Here is a 21,276-nt window from a genome sequence, read left to right as displayed (position 1 = left end):
GTTGAGAAAATATTGGTATTTTCTGTCTTACATATCAGAAAACTAAGGATCAGGGAAATTTTGGTACTTCCTGAAGGCTATATGTTATAAAAGTGGCAGAGATGAAACTTGAGCCTGAAACAAAAATCTCATATACTTTTCCTCTCTACCAAACTGTTTACCTGAGGTTGAAATAGTGAACCTTTTGTTTTTCTTCCATTTTGGGTCCAACATCCATTCTTCTAACTTTGCAAAAGAATCACCTGATGCCCTTGTTAGAATACAGATTCCTAGGTCTCCACCCCAGAGACCTGGTGGTGTTTGTGGGATGCTGCATAACTATGATCCCACATAATTCAGTTGAGACTGACCTGCAGAATTAAACTAAAACCACCCAAATGAGAACAAGCAGATGCTACTTATTCAGATTTTGCTATAGCAACAGAGTAAACCCCCATTACTTGCCTTTGGGAGAGGCTCAAAGGCAGGCAGGGGAGTGGGAAAGCTTTATAAAACTAAAAAAAAAGGGGGAAGGTATGTTCGGATTGGAGGTTTTTGGCCTGGGAAAGCTAGAGGCAGGCTGCTAGAAGCAAGGGGTGTTTTATGTGATTGGTTTGGGGAGCAGTTGGCTTTCTCTGGTTGCTCCTGAGTTGGAAGTCCAGCAAAAAGAGGGAACTTGGCAGTCCTTGAGGATGTCCTAACTGTTCTGGTCCAGATGCAGAGGTTATGGTTTGGCTTCCTGAGCTTCTTACGTGGTTCAGAGTTGTGTTGTCATACATAGTTTGGCCATTGTCCATTTGTATATTCTGTCTCTCAGACCATACTTTGAGAAACACACTGGGCCTCTGATGTTCATTTCATCCTGGTCCCTTTCCTCCCTTACATGGCTAGACTGTCAGCTCCCTAAGAGCTCTAATTACCAGTGCCTAGCCCTATCAGACACTCAATAAAAACTTGCAAATGAATGGATGGATGCCGTCTGTGTAGCACATGGACGTCTTTATATGACTGGACTTGCTGTCATCAGGAAGAAAGACTGGAGGCTGCTTCTTCAGCTACTCTGCTCTAAATATGTGAACTTGAATCCTTGACCCTGGCTGCTCTCAGTTTATCTTAAAGCTTCCAGGTTAGTCTGTAGTGTGCAAATCAGCCCCAGGGGCTCCCTCCTGAGTTGAGTGCTCCGCTGGGGGCGGGATTATGTTGGTGGGAAAGCGACACTTATTCTGGCATTCTGAAGGCAACCTCAGCCCCAGACCTTTAAGGTTTGCTGCGCACTTTCCCCTCCATCTCTCCCTCTAGGACCTGGCCTGTGAGAGCTACTGAAGGAGGGGGAAAGGGCATCCCTCTCTCAGCCTCCAGATGTGGACTTCAGAGTGTCTAGAGAAAAACGCTCGGGGGTGTGTGCTGTGTGTGAGGCTCAGACCTAAGGAAGGAGCAGAAAGCTAGTCGCGCAGGCGGTCTCCTCGGAGCTGACTTCCCACCTGCTGCAGGGGGGAACGGCCGGGAAGGGGCTGCAGCCGCGTGCCCGGCCGCCCCGCCCCTGCTCGCAGCGCGGCCCCGCCACCGGGGAGTTCCCGCGAGTGGCCCCGCGCCCAGGCCGCGCGGGGGGCTGTTGGGCTGGAGGCGGGGAGCAGCCAGGGCACCAAAATAGGAGCCGCTTGTGGGCTGGAGCTGCACTAGCAGGCACCCTCCGCCGCGCTTCTTCCAAAGATGGTCAGAGGGTCCGGAGGCGCCCCAGCCCCCGCTCGCCGCTAGCCCGTCGGCCCGCACCGTGCCCGGGAGCCGCCGCCGGAGGTAGGTGCGCTGCGGCGCCGCCGCCCGGGGCCAGCCCGAGGGGAGCGAGCGGGGCCGAGCGCGGGAGAGCGAGGCCGCGCCGCCTCCCGAGCCCGCCCGCGGCAGGGGCGCGGAGACAATGGCCGCGCGGGCGCCGGGCCGGGCCGAGCGCGGGGCCGCCCGCGTGCCCTCCCCACACCTGTGCTGCGTCCCGGGGCGGAGGGGACGCGGGCACCGGCCCGGCGGGCGGCGCGCGGCGCCCTCGAGTCGAGTCCCCGCGCCAGGCCCGGGGCGGGGCGGTCTCCGGGCGGGAACGCGGGCCCGGGGCCCAGGCTCGGGGCGCGCGGAAACCCCTGCGGCAGGCGCGGGGGAGGGGGCGCAGGGATGGAGGGACAGCAGCCCGGCACCTTTCTTTTCGCTCCTTTCTTAAGCCGAAAGGTACAAGGTTTCCCTTTTCCAAGATTTCTTCATTTCTAGTTATATTTCGATCGCCCCCTTTTTGGCATCTCGAGACGACTCCCAAGGGAGACGGAGCTAGTGAAAAAGGTTGAATTGGGGCCGAGCCAAGACGGCCAAAGTCCGGTCTCTATTGGGGTGACCCGCCCGGACACTCGGTTTGCCAAGCGTGGGTTCTCTCTCTCCGACCGCCAACTAGGGTCGGATTTCGGAGACTGGGTGAATGGGGTAGCAAATCAATATTTTTTATTTAAAGGACTACTGAAAATCCTAGGGGCCTCATTTCAGGCTCAAAGTGACCCCAAATTTAGATTGACCATCACATAAATGACGAAATAGTGTATCCACATTTTGCATTTGTTACTTAGTCTAGCTTTAGAGTATCATCATAAGGATTGGCATATTTAGCATTGATTATTTTCAGTAATATGCAAAATTGAAAACACATTTATTTCATGTTTATTGCAGCCATGGCTCTCAAAGGACAAGAAGATTATATTTACCATTTCAAGGATACCACGCATCCAGTGGATTTTCTGGATGCATTCAGAACATTTTACTTGGATGGATTATTTACTGATATTACCCTTCAGTGTCCTTCAGGCATAATCTTCCATTGTCACCGAGCTGTTTTAGCTGCTTGCAGCAATTATTTTAAGGCAATGTTCACAGCTGACATGAAAGAAAAATTTAAAAATAAAATAAAAATCTCTGGCATCCACCATGATATTTTGGAAGGCCTTGTGAATTATGCATACACTTCCCAGATTGAAATAACTAAAAGAAATGTTCAAAGCCTGCTTGAAGCAGCCGATCTGCTGCAGTTCCTTTCAGTAAAGAAAGCTTGTGAGCAGTTTTTGGTAAGGCACTTGGATATTGATAATTGTATTGGAATGCACTCCTTTGCAGAATTTCACGTGTGTCCAGAACTAGAGAAGGAATCTCGAAGAATTCTGTGTTCAAGGTTTAAGGAAGTGTGGCAACAAGAAGAATTTTTGGAAATCAGCCTTGAAAAGTTTCTCTTTATATTGTCCAGAAAGAATCTCAGTGTTTGGAAAGAAGAAGCTATCATAGAGCCTGTTATTAAGTGGACTGCTCATGATGTAGAAAATCGAATTGAATGCCTGTATAATCTACTAAGCTATGTGAACATAGATATAGATCCAGTGTATTTAAAAACAGCTTTAGGTCTTCAAAGAAGCTGCCTCCTAACCGAAAATAAGATACGATCTCTAATATATAATGCTTTGAATCCCCTGCATAAAGAGATTTCTCAGAGGTCCACAGCCACAATGTACATCATTGGAGGCTATTACTGGCATCCTTTATCAGAGGTTCATATATGGGATCCTCTGACAAATGTTTGGATTCAGGGAGCAGAAATACCAGACTATACTAGGGAGAGCTATGGTGTTACATGTTTGGGACCCAACATTTATGTAACTGGGGGTTATAGGACGGATAATATAGAAGCTCTTGACACAGTGTGGATCTATAACAGTGAAAGCGATGAATGGACAGAAGGTTTGCCAATGCTCAATGCCAGGTATTACCACTGTGCAGTCACGTTGGGTGGCTGTGTCTATGCTTTAGGTGGTTACAGAAAAGGGGCTCCTGCAGAAGAGGCTGAGTTCTATGACCCATTAAAAGAGAAATGGATTCCTATTGCAAACATGATTAAAGGTAAGTACAGATTACATTTATTCTCTATTTTTAAGTGGTTTTTTTTTTAAGTTTATTTTGAGAGAGACAGAGACAGTGCAAGTCGGGGAGAGGCAGAGAAGGAGAGAGAGAGAATCCCAAGCAGACTTTCCACTGTCCGCACGGAGCCTAATGGGGGGCTTGAACTCATGACACTGAGATCAAGACCTGAGCTGAAACCAAGAGTCGGATGCTTAATCGACTGAGCCACCCAGGGGCCCCAATATTTTTTAAGGGCTTGAAGTTAAGACCAGTGATCTAAATTATCGTGCAAATAACTTCAAAAGAATTTATCACTTTTGGAATGCTACCTAGGAACTATAATAGATTATACAAGTAATTGTGGACAGATGTTCCAAGTAAAAGCATGGTATAACAGTCCCCAACTTGTTTGAGGTTATGTGATCAGAATATGCTACTCAGACTAGAAAAAAATCATTTATATAAGAAAACAGTATAACTCATTCTACTTACTCTTCAGCCTGTTTCAAGCCTAGGTCTTCCTTCAGGTCTTAAGAATATATATTTAAGTCAAAGTCTAAATGAAGGGAGAAAGCTGGGTAGTTTTATTAGTTTATACTTAATTTTTTTTTTTTTGCTTGCTTACTCTTGAAATTGAATCCTTTTCAATCCTGCTTTTAAATATTCAGCTTTCTCCCTCTCATTATGTGGTCATCTCTCTTTTAAAGGGTCTTTCATTAAAACTTTGAAAGGTTTGGTCCCCGTAGAGTGTAACAAATTACATTCTCTCAAAAACTGGAGACAGATAGCCCCTTCTTTTTGTGATTCAAGTCTTGTTTCATAGAGTAGAAGATAAGGCAGATCCCATACCCTCCCTCATGTGGTCCACACAGCCAGGTGCACTATTGGGTCTCAATGTCTGTCTGATAAACACTGTATTTTCTGCTGTGTCCAGTACTATATTAGCCTTGCTCTCCTTCCCTCCCACTGGCAGAAAAGTTAAGCTGGAATCTTAATTACATTTATTCATTTGTGCTGGAGAGTTGCACAAAAACAACTGGTAGGTTGTTACTAAATTTGTGTCATTTTATCCCAAATGTTCCTTCCCAGGGCTTTCTGTTTCTTTTTTAACACTAGGGAGGGTGTGGGAATCTGACCTGGTCTGGGAATCTGACCTGGTGTGATCGTTGGATGACAAGCAGGAAGCCTGAGAGGCCGGATGGTCTTGTGATCAGGCACGTTGCTTCTGAAGCCAAACTGTGGTCCAAATCCCAACTTTCCACTTACTTGCTGGTGTGCTCAAGCAAATTGTTTAATCTCCCTGTGCCTCGGTTTTATGGTCTGTACAGTGGGGGTAACAACATTATATAGCTTAGGGTTTTGAGAGGATTAAATGAATTTATGCATGTGAAGTGTGTAGAACAGTGTCTGGAGCAAAGTAAACACTCAGTAAGTGTTAGGTATTCTTGTCATTATTCGTTGTTCATTATTGTCATAATAAAGGTCATTATAGAAGAACATGTCAACTTTGATAGAACAAAAATATCTTTCATATTAGGGGCGACTGGGTGGCTCAGTCGGTTAAGTGTCCCACTCACCATTGGTGAGGTAGAGCCTCGCGTCGGGCTCTGCGCTGACAGCATGAAGCCTGCTTGAGGTTGTCTCCCTCCCTCTCTCTCTGCCCCTCCCCTGCTCGCTCTCTTTCTCTCTCTCTCAAAATAAAAAAATAAACTTTAAAAAGGTGTCTTTCATATTAAATCATGCCCATTCTCCTGCATGCCCAAAGGTTCTGCCGCAGTAGGTGATAGAGCGGGAGAAGGGGGCATAAGGCCCACTACTGTTGCTGCTCTAGTTTTGTGGTTTTGGACTCTGCCTGAGCTTGACCGCTGATTCCTGGTCTTCTCCCCAGGATGTTCCTGAAGGTTGTCATGACTCCTTTCCTACTAAAGAGACAAAGAAAGTTCAAATATTTTAGCAGCTATTGTCAACGTGGAAAAGTTTCTGCCAATGAGATAATGAGATAACAGTTTCAGTGCTTTCCTAGTGAAGAGCATATTTCTGTGAGGATGAAAGTTTATTACTTTACTGCAATTTTGTTAAATCATGTTAAAAAATTTTTTTTGATGTTTATTTTTGAGAGAGAGAGACACACACATGTACACACACACACACACACACACACACACACACACACACACAGAGTCCCCAGTGCCCCTGGGAGAGGGGCAGCGAGAGAGGGAGACACAGAATTCGAAGCAGGCTCCAGGCTCTGAACTGTCAGCACAGAGCCCAATGCAGGGCTCAAGCTCACCTACTGTGAGATCATGGCCTGAGCCATAGTCAGACGCTCAATTGACTGAGCCACTCAGGCACCCCTGTTAAATCATGTGTGAAACATGCTTGCTGAAAAGAAAATGCTTCAATGGTGCGTCCACTGTGAAAGAAAGCCATTATCTGTTTTTTGCCTTCACCTTGAGTAGAATGGGAGACCCTCATGCACGGAAGCCCCCCATCCCAACCAGCTGGGCTTGAAATTTCAAAGTTTTATTTATACTTTGACATTGAAGTTTTGATTCCTGATTGTAACTAATTGTCCCTGGGAAGGGTAACACTGTGTCAGTCATGCACAGCTTTGGCCAGTGCTGATTTTGAGTTTTAAGTTTCTCATTTTTCTAAGTTGCAAGAGTAACGTTACTTTTCCCAGTTTGTTTTGTTTTGTAGTCATGAAGTGAACTGGCAGCTTCCCCTGGTGATCAGAATGTAAATTGGGTAGAGTCAAATTTCAAATTCATTTCCTTTTTTGGTTTAGGGATGTACAGAGAAGAAATAAATACTTGGCTGAAGTTTAGGAGCTCCTGACTTTTTTTCCCTCTCTTATCGTAACTGCCCTGCTTATAAACTCACTTTTGTGTTGGAGTAGAAAATACACAAGGAGATTGAACTGCACCCAGCATGTACCAGTGGTAAATAAAAGTTGTTTGAAAGACTAAACTGATGTATTCAACTAATCTGATGTCTTCCTTCCCTGCCGAACTCATTTCTTCCTCCTCATTTTCCTAGGGCATCAGGGTGTCCTGGTTTTCTGAGCTTAGGACCTCAGAATCAGTTTTGTTTGTTTCTGGCACAGTCAGTCATCAAGGCTTATCTGTGCGTCTTGTCTCCATACCCAAAGCCCCTCCTAAATCAGGCCCTCAGTACTTTGTACCTGGGCCAATACCTAGATCTTTCTGACTCTGTCTTCTGCTTTTGTAGTCTCTCCCTTCCTCTGCTTAAAAATCTTAAAAATCCTGCTGAATGAAGTCCACATTTCTTAGTTGAGTGCCAGGATCCTTTGTGTGATGTGGCTTCAACTTATGATGTCGGCTTTAATTCCCACACGACAGCCCCAGGTTTGCCACGGGCCCTTCCGTGTGCTGGCATCAATCCGGGCCTCTAGACATTGCCCACTAAGCCTCTGCGCTTGCCTTGCCCTCTGCTTAGGATGGCTTCCTCTCACCTCTACCTGCCACAGTCCTACCTACCGGGGTCCAGGTCAGAGTCGGCCACCTGCTATCTGACTTCCCTCCTCAAAGCAATGTCTCCTTGCTCTGAACGTTCACGGTGTTTCTGTACCCTGTGTTCTAACTATTGGTGTAAGTGTCTCACCCTCTTTTAAAAGAGTGCAAGGAGGGGCGCCTGGGTGGCTCAGTCGGTTAAGCGGCCGACTTCAGCTCAGGTCATGATCTTGCGGTCCGTGAGGGCTGTGAGTTCGAGCCCCGTGTCGGGCTCTGTGCTGACAGCTCAGAGCCTGGAGCCTGTTTCAGATTCTGTGTCTCCCTCTCTCTGACCCTCCCCTGTTCATGCTCTGTCTCTCTCTGTCTCAAAAATAAATAAATGTTAAAAAAAAAATTAAAGAGTGCAAGGAGCCTCTCTTGTTCATTCTTCTATCCCTCATAGCACCTAGCACAGGACCTTGCATCTACTATCAGTAATAACAGAAACAATAAACTGAGCCCAGTATTCAGTGTGATTTTAATTAACACACAGGTGTGGGAAATGCAACTGCCTGCGTCTTACATGAAGTTATCTACGTCATCGGCGGCCACTGCGGCTACAGAGGAAGTTGCACCTATGATAAGGTCCAGAGCTACAATTCAGATATCAATGAATGGAGCCTCATCACCTCCAGCCCACATCCAGGTAATAAAATACTGTTTCAAATAGTACATGTTGTACAGCTAAAAATGGCCTGGAAATAGAAAATGCTAGATTTATAGCAGACTGCACATGGGTGTAATTAAAAGGCTCAAAATATTCATGTGCCCATCCAGCCATAATCACAGGTAGTTCCAATTAGGTCACATCTACAAATGCTTTCCCCGATGTCTTTACGGAATACATTTTAAGCCTGTGTGGTTAAAAGTGGTAGTTTCTTTTTAAAGTTTTCTAGATTCTTTTTATTTAAAAAAATTTTTTAATGTTTATTCATTTTTGAGAAACACAGACATGGTGTGAGTGGGAAGGGGCAGAGAGAGACACACACACACACACAGAATCCAAAGCAGGCTCCAGGCTCTGAGCTGTCAACACAGAGCCCGACGAGGGGTCAAACTCATGAACCGTGAGATCATGACCTGAGCCAAAGTCAGATACTCAACTGACTGAGCCACCCAGGTGCCCCCAAATTTTCTGGATTCTTTTGTTGTATTTCCTATTCCTCTATTGTGTGCTTTCTTTCATTTATATGCATTATATAAAACACAGTTTTTATAGACAGTTAAAAAGCACTAGTCTGTCAAATAGTCGGGAAGATTACTCATTGATTCAGTTCAACAGGAGATGGTTTCTTCTTTTTAGCATGTTCTGTTTGGGCGCCAGTAATTATTAAGCACTCATTCCTATGATGTACAGAACCCCATGCTGGCCTTACTTTGACAGTCATGAAGGGGACATGTGGTCCATCCACAAGGAATGGCCAGCCTTCTGCCTTCTGTGCCTTTGTTCTTTGACGTGTCTCTTTGATATATGTTTAAGATTTTTCCTTAGGTAAGATTCATATCACCGTATCACTATACTACTTTGGATGATTTTCCATATAGCATAAGGTTTCTATGTGAGTCACTGGTGAGCATAATTGGAAATTCCCAAGCTTGAATCATCTGAGAGTGATAGCAGTTGTTAACCTTCTTGAACACTTTCTGTAGGTCAGCTACTGATTAAACACCTTACATGTCGTATTACCTTAAATTCTATCTATAACCTTACGAGTAGGTATTGTTCACCCCCATTTTATGTATTTAGAAATGGAGGCTAGAAAGGATAAGGTCACACAGTTTGGAAGTGGCAGACCAGGATTCATTTAAGCAGTCTGATTGTATAATCTGTGCTATAGCCACGAAGCAGTCTGTCTCTTCTGAAGGGACCAGGCTCTCCTGCTTTTGACCAGTTTCATCTGGCAGTTGAGGTGAAGCGCACTGAATCTGGTGCTGCATATCCATATGTCCTGGGCTTTGCATAAGAAGAGACTTTGGCCACAGGCTGGCCTGGCTCTGAAGACATGGAACAGGTAGCCTATCTCCTAGTAGCCCAGATGTAATTATCGCAGACTCCCCAACACTTTCTGTTATGGTCAGCGAAGTTATAATGGAAAGTAGTAATACTGGCTTGTATGGAGTAATAGCTAACTTTTAGTTAGTAAGTATGCATCAGGCACTATTCTAATAATTTTTTATGTCTTAATCTATTTAAACCTTACAGCAATCCTGTGAGCGAGGTACTACTATTATCTCATTTTGCAGGCCACTGAGGCACAGACATGGTAAATGAATTGCCTAAGGTCCGCTAGCTAGTGCTTGTTAGAGATGAGGTTCAAATCCAGGCAATCTGGCTGGGAGGCCATGTTCTTAACAATTGCACTGTTATCTCATTTGATCTTCATGTTTAACCTTATCAGTTAGATATTACTTTGACATCTTTACAAAGAAAATCCAATATATGAAAACTCAGATTAACAAATTAGAGGGCAGTTGTTTACATTACAAATTTAATATAAATTTCATAAAGGGTTCCTTTAAAAATAAATGTCCTATAACATATTTAAGTAGCATATGGCTTGTTAACTGCTTGAAAGGGAGTCTAAAAGATGTAAGCGAAATCATGAAAATCCATGGCCAACTGAAGAATCAGTCAGAAATAAATATTAAATTAGAGTACAAATCAATGGGATCATATAATTCTGTTTGTAAAGTTTTGCTTTATATTGGACTTTTTTGTGACAATGTAAGAAACAAAGGTAGCAAATTAGCATGCTGCCTGGTATGTTCTTTTTGGGGTACAGTGTTTAAAATATTTTTAACTGACTTGCCACCAATATTTAAAATTCGGTAGTTCTTAAATAAAAATCATGATTCCTGGCCTTTAGAAAAATTATAATGACCTCAGACCACATTCCTTTCTGTCAGCAATCACTGGAGCCAAGTAGTGGCTGTTCCCTTTTAGATGGCACTTTTTTTTTTTTTTTAATTCATTATCTCAGTGCTGCATGCTTTTTTTTTTAATATGAAATTTATTGTCAAATTGGTTTCCATACAACACCCAGTGCTCATCCCAACAGGTGCCCTCCTCAATACCCATCACTCACCCTTCCCTCCCTCCCACCCCCATCAACCCTCAGTTCGTTCTCAGTTTTTAAGAGTCTCTTATGCTTTAGCTCTCTCCCTCTCTGACTTTTTTTTTTCCTTCCCCTCCCCCATGGTCTTCTGTTCAGTTTTTCAGGATCCACATAAGAGTGAAAACATATGGTATCTGTCTTTCTCTGTATGACTTATTTCACTTAGCATAACACTCTCCCATTCCATCCACGTTGCTACAAAGAGCCATATTTCATTCTTTCTCATTGTCAAGTAGTATTCCATTGTATATATAAACCACAGCTTCTTTATCCATTCATCAGTTGGTGGACATTTAGGCTCTTTCCATAATTTGGCTATTGTTGAAAGTGCTGCTATAAACATTGGGGTACAAGTGCCCCTATGCATCAGGACTCCTGTATCCCTTGGGTAAATTCCTAGCAGTGCTATTGCTGGGTCCTAGGTAGATCTATTTTTAATTTTTTGAGGAACCTCCACACTGTTTTCCAGAGTGACTGTACCAGTTTGCATTCCCACCAACAGTGCAAGAGGGTTCCTGTTTCTCCACATCCTCTCCAGCATCTGTAGTCTCCCGATTTGTTCATTTTAGCCACTCTGACTGGTGTGAGGTGATATCTGAGTGTGGTTTTGATTTGTATTTCCCTGATGAGGAGAGACGTTGAGCATCTTTTCATGTGCCTATTGGCCATCCAGATGTCTTCTTTAGAGAAGTGTCTATTCATGTTTTCTGCCCATTTCTTCACTGGGTCATTTGTTTTTCAGGTGTGGAGTTTGGTGAGCTCTTTATAGATTTTGGATACTAGCCCTTTGTCTGATATGTCATTTGCAAATGTCTTTCCCTATTCGTGGTTGCCTTTTAGTTTGGTTGACTGTTTTCTTTGCAGTGCAGAAGATTTTTATTTTGTGAAATCCCGATAGTTCATTTTTGCTTTTAATTCCCTTGCCTTTGGAGATGTATCAAGAAATTTCTGCGGCTGAGGTCAGAGAGGTTTTTTCCTACTTTCTCCTCTAGGGTTTTGACGGTTTCCTGTCTCACATTCAGGTCCTTTATCCATTTTGAGTTTATTTTTGTGAATGGTGTAAGAAAGTGGTCTAGTTTCATTCTTCTGCATGTTGCTGTCCAGTTCTCCCAGCACCATTTGTTAAAGAGACTGTCTTTTTTCCATTGGATATTCTTTCCTGCTTTGTCAAAGATTAGTTGGCCATACATTTGTGGGTCTAGTTCTGGGGTTTCTATTCTATTCCATTGGTCTATGTGTCTGTTTTTATGCCAATACCATGCTGTCTTGATGATGACAGCTTTGTAGTAGAGGCTAAAGTCTGGGATCATGATGCCTCCCGTTTTGGTCTTCTTCAAGATTACTTTGGCTGTTCAATCTCCCAACAAGTAAGAGTCCAGGATCAGATGGCTTCCCTGGGGAATTCTACCAGACATTTAAAGCAGAGATAATGCCTATCCTTCTCAAGCCGTTCCAAAAAAGAGAGAGGGAAGGAAAACTTCTAGACTCATTCTATGAAGCCAGCATTACTTTGATTCTTAAACCAGACAGAGACCCAGCAAAAAAAGGGAACTACAGGCCAATATCCCTGATAAATAGGGATGCAAAAATTCTCAATAAGATACTAGCAAATTGAATTCAACAGCATATAAAAAGAATTATTCACCATGATCAAGTGGGATTCATTCCTGGGCTGCAGGGCTGGTTCACCATTCGCAAATCAATCAATGTGATACATCACATTAATAAAAGAAAAGATAAGAATCATATGATCCTGTCAATTGATGCAGAAAAAGCATTTGACAAAATTCAGCATCCTTTCTTAATAAAAACCCTCAAGAAAGTCGGGATAGAAGGAACATACTTAAACATCATAGAAGCCATTTATGAAAAGCCCACAGCTAATATCATCCTCAATGGGGAAAAACTGAGAGCTTTCCCCCTGAGATCAGAAACACGACAGGGATGTCCACTGTCACTGCTGTTGTTTAACATAGTGTTGGAAGTTCTAGCATCTGCAATCAGACAACAAAAGGAAATCAAAGGCATCAAAATTGGCAGAGATGAAGTCAAGCTTTCACTCTTTGCAGATGACATGATATTATACATGGAAAACCAGACAGACTCCACCAAAAGTCTACTAGAACTGATACATGAATTCAGCAAAGTTGCAGGATACAAAAGCAATGTACAGAAATCAGTTGCGTTCTTATACACTAATAGTGAAGCAACAGAAAGACAAATAAACTGATCCCATTCACAATCACACCAAGAAGCATAAAATACCTAGGAATAAACCTAACCAAAGATGTAAAAGATCTGTATGCCGAAAACTATAGAAAGCTTATGAAGGAAATTGAAGAAGATATAAAGAAATGGAAAAACATTCCATGCTCATGGATTGGAAGAATAAAGTTAAAATGTCAATACTACCCAAACTTATCTACACATTCAATACAATCCCAATCAAAATTGCACCAGCATTCTTCTAGAAGCTAGAACAAGCAATCCTAAAATTTGTATAGATGGCACTTCTGTGCTCCATGTCACCAGTCTCTCCCATTCCTATCACATCATGGACCTGGCATCCGTGCCATTGCTCTTCTTACTCCCAGCCTGCTTCATTCAACTGGTCTGTTAGCTCCTTCGCCCTTGAAGGCATAGGGCCTGCCTCTGCTGAACTGTGGCGAGGTGTGCCTCTTACACACTTTCAGAGCGCCTCCTGAGGAACATAAAATGTCAGTTTCAAGTCTGCCTTACAGATCTGTAGCTTAGACCACAAAAGAAATCATGACTACTCTTATTTTTAAAAGGTACTATAAATGTTATCTTTTTTTTTTTCTTAATGCCTTTGAGGTCAGTGGTTTTCGGTTTTTGTTGTTGTTGTTGTTTTTTGCTTTATTTTTTTAATGTTTATTTATTTTATTAAAAATTTTTTTAACATTTATTTATTTTTCATAGAGAAAGAGACAGAGTGTGAGCTGGGGAGGGTCAGAGAGAGAGGGAGATACAGAATCCAAAGCATGCTCCAGGTTCTGAGCTGTCAGCACAGAGCCTGATGAGGGGCTTGAACTCACAAACTGTGAGATCATGACCTGAGGTGAAGTTGGATGCCCAACTGACTGAGCCACCCAGGCACCCCTCATGTTTGTTTATTTTACAGAGAGAGCGCAAGTCGGGGAGAGGCAGAGACAGAGGGAGACACAGAATCTGAAGCAGGCCCCAAGCTCTGAGCCATCAGCACAAAGCCCAGTGTGGGGCTGGAACCCACGAACTGTGAGATCATGACCTGAGCCAAAGTCAGATGCTTAACCAACTGAGCCACCCAGGCGCCCCCCCCCCCTTTTTTTTAACGTTTGTTTATTTTAGAGACAGAGTGCAAGCAGGGGAGGGGCAGAGAGAGAGGGAGACATTTTTTTTTTAATTCTCTAATGTTTATTTTTGAGAGAGAGAGAGAGAGAGAACAAGTGGAGGAGGGGCAGAGAGAGAGGGAGACAGAATCTGAAGCAGGCTCCAATCTCTGAGCTGTCAGCACAGAGCCTGACATGGGGCTCGAACTCAACGGACTGCAAGATCATGACTGAGCCAAAGTCAGATGCTTAACCCACTGTGCCACCCAGGTGCCCCAAGGGTGGTGGTTTTGTTTAGTTAAAAAACAGGGGACTCCAATTCCATTAAATTAAAGATAACATTTATTGAGACCTTACCTCAGGAAGGGTACCATTCAAGTTATTATGTAAGACACAAAGATGGTTAAGAGTGAGTCTCTACTGCTATAGGAGCTCAGAATTTAGAAGGAAATATACATACATAACAGGAATATAAGACAGTTGTAGAAATAAGTGCCATTAAAATTGAAGGTAGAGGGGCGCCTGGGTGGCGCAGTCGGTTAAGCGTCCGACTTCAGCCAGGTCACGATCTCGCGGTCCGTGAGTTCGAGCCCCGCGTCGGGCTCTGGGCTGATGGCTCGGAGCCTGGAGCCTGTTTCCGATTCTGTGTCTTCCTCTCTCTCTGCCCCTCCCCCGTTCATGCTCTGTCTCTCTCTGTCCCAAAAATAAATAAAAAATGTTGAAAAAAAAAAAATTGAAGGTAGAAAGAGCTTGAGAATAAGGGGAATCTGAAAATCTTAGAAGGCTTCCAGGAGTTCACTGTTATGATTTAGTCCTTAAAGAATGGATACAATTGGGGCGCCTGGGTGGCGCAGTCGGTTAAGCATCCGACTTCAGCCAGGTCACGATCTCGCGGTCCGTGAGTTCGAGCCCCGCGTCGGGCTCTGGGCTGACAGCTCAGAGCCTGGAGCCTGTTTCAGATTCTGTGTCTCCCTCTCTCTCTGCCCCTCCCCCGTTCATGCTCTGTCTCTCTCTCTGTCCCAAAAAAAAAAAAAAAAAAAAAAAAAAAAAAAAAAAAAAGAATGGATACAATTAAGGTATTTTTTGAGGGAGGAAGTTAATGATGGGAGGCAGAGGGGCAAGTTCCAGGTATATTCCAGTACCTGGGAGTGGATGTATATGATGGGATGTGAGAGGGTAGAATGAGAGATTGGATGGGAGAGTTCAGTGGAGGAGCGTACCATAGAGGGCTTTGAATGGCAGTTAGGAGAATTTGAAAAATGGTGAACTAACAAAGGTTTTAGAGCCTTTCAGAATAGATTAGGAGAAGACCAGAAGTCTGCTGAAACTGTTATAATAACCCAGGTGAGAAATGCTGAAAGCCTGAAGCATTAGGAGGTGAAAACAGGTAGATATGAGGAATATTATGGATTCACCATGGGAAGGAGGAGGTGGTGGGAACAGAAGAGAGGAGCTGAGTTGGAACTTAGTTTTGTAGTTAACTGTGAAGGACTGGTTGGATCACCCAGAAGAGCTGTCCAGCAGGCAATGGGAAGTGTGGGTCTGCGGCCCAGGAGGAAGAGTGAGGCTGACTTTAGAGATTTGGGTGTCATTTGCTTGGAGGTGATGACTGTGGGTGTGGAGATGGTTGAGGTGCCCTGCAAGGGTGGGACTAAGTACAACTAAGGACAGAGCCTTGGGAAACAGCACTAGTTAAGGGATGAGCTGGGAAAGAAGAGTGTGGGAAGAACAGGGAAGAAGCAGGATGTGATAAAGAAAAAAACCTATGGAGAGCCTTGTCAAGTGGGGAGAGAGTTCTTTCTGGCTCCGCCATTTATTCACATGACTGCTCTTGGGCAGTAGCTTAAGCTCTTGACTTTTACCCTCTAGTAAAATAAAGAGGTTAAATTACATAAGCTTTACAGGTCTTTTCAGTGAGAACAATCTTAGGAAAAAGTTCTAAATCATTTCAGTGTATACTGAATACCTGAAAATATCATGGTTGTCTCAGAGCCCCTACATGGCTTTATTCATATCATTCATGGAATACTAAATACAGACTGCTATGGATTTATAGTGAATAGTTGTGTGTAAACTTTTTGAGCCATGACAGATGGTACCATTCTTATACTTAGTTTGAAATTGTTCACTCGTTCATTGGTCCAACAGAGGTTTGCTGAGTGTTTCCCACATGTTGTGTATAGTGTTAGGTATAGTTATGGATAGTGCTGGGAGCTCAATAAACAAGGCACAGTTCCTCAGGCTCAGTAGCTTCGTAGAGTGACCAACAGAGAAAAAGGCAGTTACAGCTGAGGAAGAAAAAGTTTCCATCAGCAATAACAGAGCATTATGTTGTATTTGGGTAACAGGAAAAAACCCAAGAATCACCTTATCTTAAACATTTTCCTGCTATAGGAAGATAGAGATACTTAAAAAAAATTTTTTTTAAGTTTATTTATTTTCATGGGGCACCTAGGTGGCTCTGTTGGTTGGGCGTTCGACTTCAGCTCAGGTCATGATCTCGCAGCTTGTGAGTTTGAGCCCCACACATCAGGCTCTGTGCTGACAGCTCAGAGCCTAGAGCCTGCTTCAGATTCTGTGTCTCCCTCTCTTTCTGCCCCTCCCCTGCTCGTGCTCTGTCTCTCTCTCCTTCAAAAATAAATAAACGTTTTAAAAAAATTAAAGTTCATTTATTTTGAGAGGGAGAGAGAGAGCACGAGGAGGGGAGGGGCAGAGAGAGAGAGAGGAAGAGAGAATCCCAAGCAGGTTTTACACTGTCAGCTCAAGAGCCTGATGCGGGGCCCAAACCCATGAACCGTGAGATAATGACCAGAGCCAAAATCAGGAGTCGGTCGCCCAAATGACTGAGCCAGCCGAGGGCCCCTTGTGATACTGTTCTTCACATAAGAACCACAAATTGAGGATTTTTTTGAAATTTAAGAAAGGCCTAGTGAACTCATTGTTGAATCACTTAACACCAATGGATAAGATTTCTGAATCATCATTAATTTTCATGACCATTTAATGGAATGATTTCTCTAATTTCACAAGTACTGAAACAACTAAATTCTATAAAAAATTCTGCATGTATATAACTAGAAAGTAACAAATGGGGTTTTTACAGGTGGAAGAATTCTTATTTTCCTGGATGTCAGATACTTGAGAACAACAAAGCACAAATGTCCATCTTCTGAGATTTTTCTTGGCCTTCACAACCTAGATAGCAGAAACTTTACTGATAAGAATGTACTTGCATCCTTAAAGGGGAAATCACATTTTTGATTGTACATTCTCTTTCTAAAGAAGGGTTGATAAGCTTTTTTATTTTTTGTTTTATTTAATTTTTTTATATGTTTTTATTTATTTTTGAGAGAAAGAGAGAGCGTGCGCGGGGGAGGGGCAGAGAGAGAGAGGGAGACACAGAATCTGAAGCAGGCTTCAGGTTCTGACCTGTCAGCACAGAGCCCGACACGGGTCTCGAACTCATAAACCTCGAGATCATGACCTGAGCTGAAGTCAGACACTTAATCGACTGAGCCCCCAGGCACCCCATAAGCTTTTTCAGCATATAATGGGAGTGCATATTTGGGTACAGAGGGTACAAAGTACAGTTCATTCATTGATCCAACAACCTTTTATTGAGTCCTTAAAAGGTTCCAAACACTTGCCATCCTCCAGCTGGGATGGAGTAGTGGGCAGGACACAGGTCCTATGCTGACCGAGGGTCGAGGGACAGTAAAGAAGAGACATCAGATAATGAGAAGTACTGTGGAGAACATTAAAACAGGGTGATGTGGTGGAAATGCCTGACTTGCTACTTCAGGTTGGGCGGTCAGAGGAGGGCCCTCCAAGGAGATGATCATAAGATGAGACCTAGATGACAAGAAGGAGGCAGCTGTGCAAAGACTTGGGAAAAGAAGAGTTTCTAGACGTACGGAACAGCTCAGTGACAGCAAACTGACGTTAGTGCTCCTGACTAACGTCAGGAGCTGGAAGTATTGAAGTGTAATCCTCTGGTTGCTATTCCCAGAGAATGAACTCACAGGCCAGCAGTGGTGCTAGAAATAGGGATGTGGAAGAAGCCTGGGACTCAGCATGCCTGTGACTAGGGTGAGGGAGGAGAGACGCTCGCTCGAGGCACAGAACTGGAGTCCCTCTGCGAGCGAGAGCAGAGCGGCCTTGTGTTTTGCGCTCTAGGCCCCTCGCTGGCCTCACCCGAGTCACAGTCCTGGGAAGGGAGAGGACGTGAGGTTGCAAAAGAGCCTGATGCCTTGAAGAGCCAGCGGGTTTGCATGTGGAGGGGGAGACACATAAAATGGGAAAAATTAAAACAGCACAGAAGCCTTGCCCACCTAGAGGCAGACTCTCAGCCCAGGATCCAGCCCTCACACAGCAGCCCTCTGCCTTTGAGCGTCTTTCACGGGGTTCTTAAGATGATAGACTGTAGTTCCCCACTAATCTGGTTGTGCTTCTCTAACTCCTTGTGTCCTTAACTTGACGAGCGCTGTGAGAGAGGCAAGCAGAGTCATCCATGCGGCACCCGTGGCTGCAGAGGCTACAGATGATAGGGATGGTGGTAGGGATGGCCGCTAAGACCTAGAGGAACCTGCACTAGTTACCTCGTGCGTCTTTGTGTCAGAACGTCGGAGAGACCCTACAACTGTTACACGTGGATGTAGAATGAAAGGTGTCTGTGCTGGGGAACTCTCAGAAGGGTCTGAGGATGAGCTCTTCCCTGGCATCCTGCAAAGTCAGATTAAGGATTACCTGAGAGAGAATGGCTGGACAGGTAATCTGAATCAGGTGATCGGGGATGGATTTCATGGCTCAGTGTTGTGGTAGAGGAATCAAAATGTCAAGACTACTCTACTTTTGTCTGCGGCCTTGTAAGGGATCATTATATCATCACCCTAAGGAATCTCTTTTGTTCATTATCCTAATAAAAATTTGCTTTTTTCTTTTTAATAGAGTATGGATTGTGCTCAGTTCCATTTGAAAATAAGCTCTATCTAGTTGGTGGACAAACTACAATCACGGAATGCTATGACCCTGAACAAAATGAATGGAGAGAAATCGCTCCCATGATGGAAAGGAGGATGGAGTGTGGTGCCGTCATCATGAATGGATGTATTTATGTCACTGGGGGATATTCCTACTCAAAAGGAACTTATCTTCAGAGCATTGAGAAATATGATCCAGATCTTAATAAGTGGGAAATAGTGGGCAATCTTCCAAGTGCTATGCGGTCCCATGGGTGTGTTTGTGTGTATAATGTCTGACTGAATCCATAGAAATGACCAAGTAATCACTGTGTAGTGGGAGAAAAAAAAAGAATTCAGGGTTTGGAGTCCCTTACTTATTATTGTGTCCGGGCACATAATGGGTAAATTCCCATGCCTAACCCCCACTCTTCACTTTAGTACAGTGATTAATGGTCAAGAAAAATCCTATGTATATTTACAGTTGAATCAGTAAGGTTAACACCCTATAATCTCTGCTTTTCAAAGGTAATATGGAATGTTGGACACTTGGTAGAAGGTAAAATACCTTTATAGTGAAATTTTCTCCTGGTAGCATCAACACTGGTGTAGGTCAGAATCATTCTGTGGAATGAAATGTCTCCTATGACCCTGTAATGTACTAGTGTCTATTAAGGTTCTGTTTAGCTAGCAAGGAATTTGAAATTCAAGGAGGGAATCTTCTCTACCTCTACAAAATCAACATTTTAAAACAACTTTTTTTTTTTTCACCGTTAGACTTATTTAGAATGTGGACTGACTTTGAGTTTTCTTTTCTTTTTAGTGTGTATAATTTATTGTTCTTCTTTAGTTACTGACTGCAAGAAGTACACAAGATCCTGTGCAAGAGATTATTACTGTTGAGAGTTTACAAACTAAATTTAAAAGAATGGCACATCTGAAAAATTGCAGAGAAAATAGTCAAATATTTGCTGATGCTGAGAGCTATTTTTAATTTTCATCTTTGATGTAAATTGCTAGTTTAGGTGTCTTTAGTTCAAGCATGCTATGAAATCCTCTTTATTCTTAAGTATAGGTATATATCTGCATACAAAATTGAATTTTAGAGCCAGAAAGCATGTAGAACAGTTGTGACATAGTAAAATATACATTGATGAGAAGAAATTTGCATTCATTTCCCAGCTGTGCCACTAACTAGATTTTTGTAACTTGAATCGAGTCACTTAACCTCTCCTCAATTAGCGCTTCATGACCCATGCACTTTGGGTCATAGATGTGCCTAGATGTGGAGCCCCATATCCCTTGGGGCAGCCAGAGGTAGCCTGGGTGGCTGAAGCTTCTGGGCAGAAACGTCTTTGCCCACTTTCCCCAGTGTGCCTACAGTATTACTTTCTGTGTGTGCCAAAACTTGAGAAAAGTTAGGAAGCATTCCTGAAGTTATCTGAACTTTTAGTGATCTGTTAGACCATCTATCCACACTCTTCATCCTTTTAAAAAGACAGTAATTATTTTTAACTTTAAATGTGGAAGTTGAAAACTGCCTAGTGCTTCTGATTTTTTTTTCTTTTTTTTTTATAGAAAGAGACTGTTTAATGCATTCATTTCAGATGGCATTTTAAATAGACACAACCTTTTGGGAATGCAATATGCTACTACATAGAGGGAACCCCCAAAAATGACCGTATCTTTGTCCCATAAATTCTACTCCTAGATTTTAACCTAAAGAATAATATAAAAACAAAACAAAAAAGGTAAATGCATGAGGATGTTTATGTCTGCATTATTTATAACAGCAAAGAATTGGAAATAATCTACATGTTAAGGAAGAAAGTGGGCTAAGAAAACAGTGAAGTATTATACTCCCACTACAATAATTATTTGGAAGACTGTAAACACATGGATGTGTCTGTGATATGGTAAGTAACATAAGCACAATACAAAAGAGAATGTGCACTATGTGACTTTGTAAAATCTTTTCGCATGTAAAAGGTAATATGCAAACTGAAATCCATTGTGTTAGTGTGGGGGGAATGTGGAATGATTTTTAATTTATTTAAGTGTTTTTCCTTTGTGTTTTCAATAAAAATAAGTAAATCACAATATATGTGGTAGAATTGCTGGAATTTTGGGTGAGTGAGTCAAAGGATAGTCAGAATTAGTGAAACCACAGAATTATAGACTATTCCAATCTGAAATTGAATTATAGATTATTTGATTGCTTTCAAGAACACTTAGCTGGACCAGTAATGTGATGCCCTGTAGCGCTTTGGAGATCTGTTTTATGGAATAGATGAAAACAATTTAAATCACCTTCCCCTGCTTTTAGCTTATCTAAGTCCTATAAAACCCTGATTCAAGTCCAACTTCTGGGAATTCTTTCCTGACTGCTTCAGCCACAGTAAAACTCGCACTGTCACATTTAAAGAATTTATCATTTATGTATATGTAGTATGTATCATTTCGAGATCAT

General features: G+C 43.0%; 1 protein-coding gene across 2 annotated transcripts; it reads left to right on the top strand.

The window, feature by feature from the left end:
• The first annotated feature begins 1,376 nt into the window (after positions 1 to 1,376).
• KLHL23 (kelch like family member 23) lies at positions 1,377 to 20,906 on the top strand. 2 transcript variants are annotated; one of them, XM_058714624.1, is made up of 4 exons: positions 1,377 to 1,773; positions 2,677 to 3,891; positions 7,897 to 8,049; positions 18,796 to 20,906. In XM_058714624.1, exons 2-4 carry the CDS (start codon positions 2,679 to 2,681, stop codon positions 19,104 to 19,106), a joined length of 1,677 nt encoding a protein of 558 aa, XP_058570607.1. In that variant the 5' UTR covers positions 1,377 to 1,773; positions 2,677 to 2,678; the 3' UTR covers positions 19,107 to 20,906. The 2 variants fall into 2 exon arrangements, with proteins under 2 accessions (XP_058570607.1, XP_058570617.1); XM_058714634.1 differs by lacking the exon at positions 1,377 to 1,773 and adding an exon at positions 2,079 to 2,190.
• Positions 20,907 to 21,276: the final 370 nt, after the last annotated feature.

The sequence above is a fragment of the Neofelis nebulosa genome, chromosome 2, assembly GCF_028018385.1.
Source record: "Neofelis nebulosa isolate mNeoNeb1 chromosome 2, mNeoNeb1.pri, whole genome shotgun sequence".
In the NCBI taxonomy this organism is placed as follows: domain Eukaryota; kingdom Metazoa; phylum Chordata; class Mammalia; order Carnivora; family Felidae; genus Neofelis; species Neofelis nebulosa.
Note: the sequence above shows the minus strand (reverse complement) of the source record. Positions and strands in the feature narration are given on the sequence as shown.

Excerpts from the sequence above, each read along its gene's own strand:
- KLHL23 (XM_058714624.1), top strand. The coding sequence starts at position 2,679 with ATGGCTCTCAAAGGACAAGAAGATTATATTTACCATTTCAAGGATACC. Across the intron at positions 3,892-7,896 it reads TATTGCAAACATGATTAAAG|GTGTGGGAAATGCAACTGCC; the intron begins GTAAGTACAGAT and ends ATTAACACACAG. Across the intron at positions 8,050-18,795 it reads CACCTCCAGCCCACATCCAG|AGTATGGATTGTGCTCAGTT; the intron begins GTAATAAAATAC and ends TCTTTTTAATAG.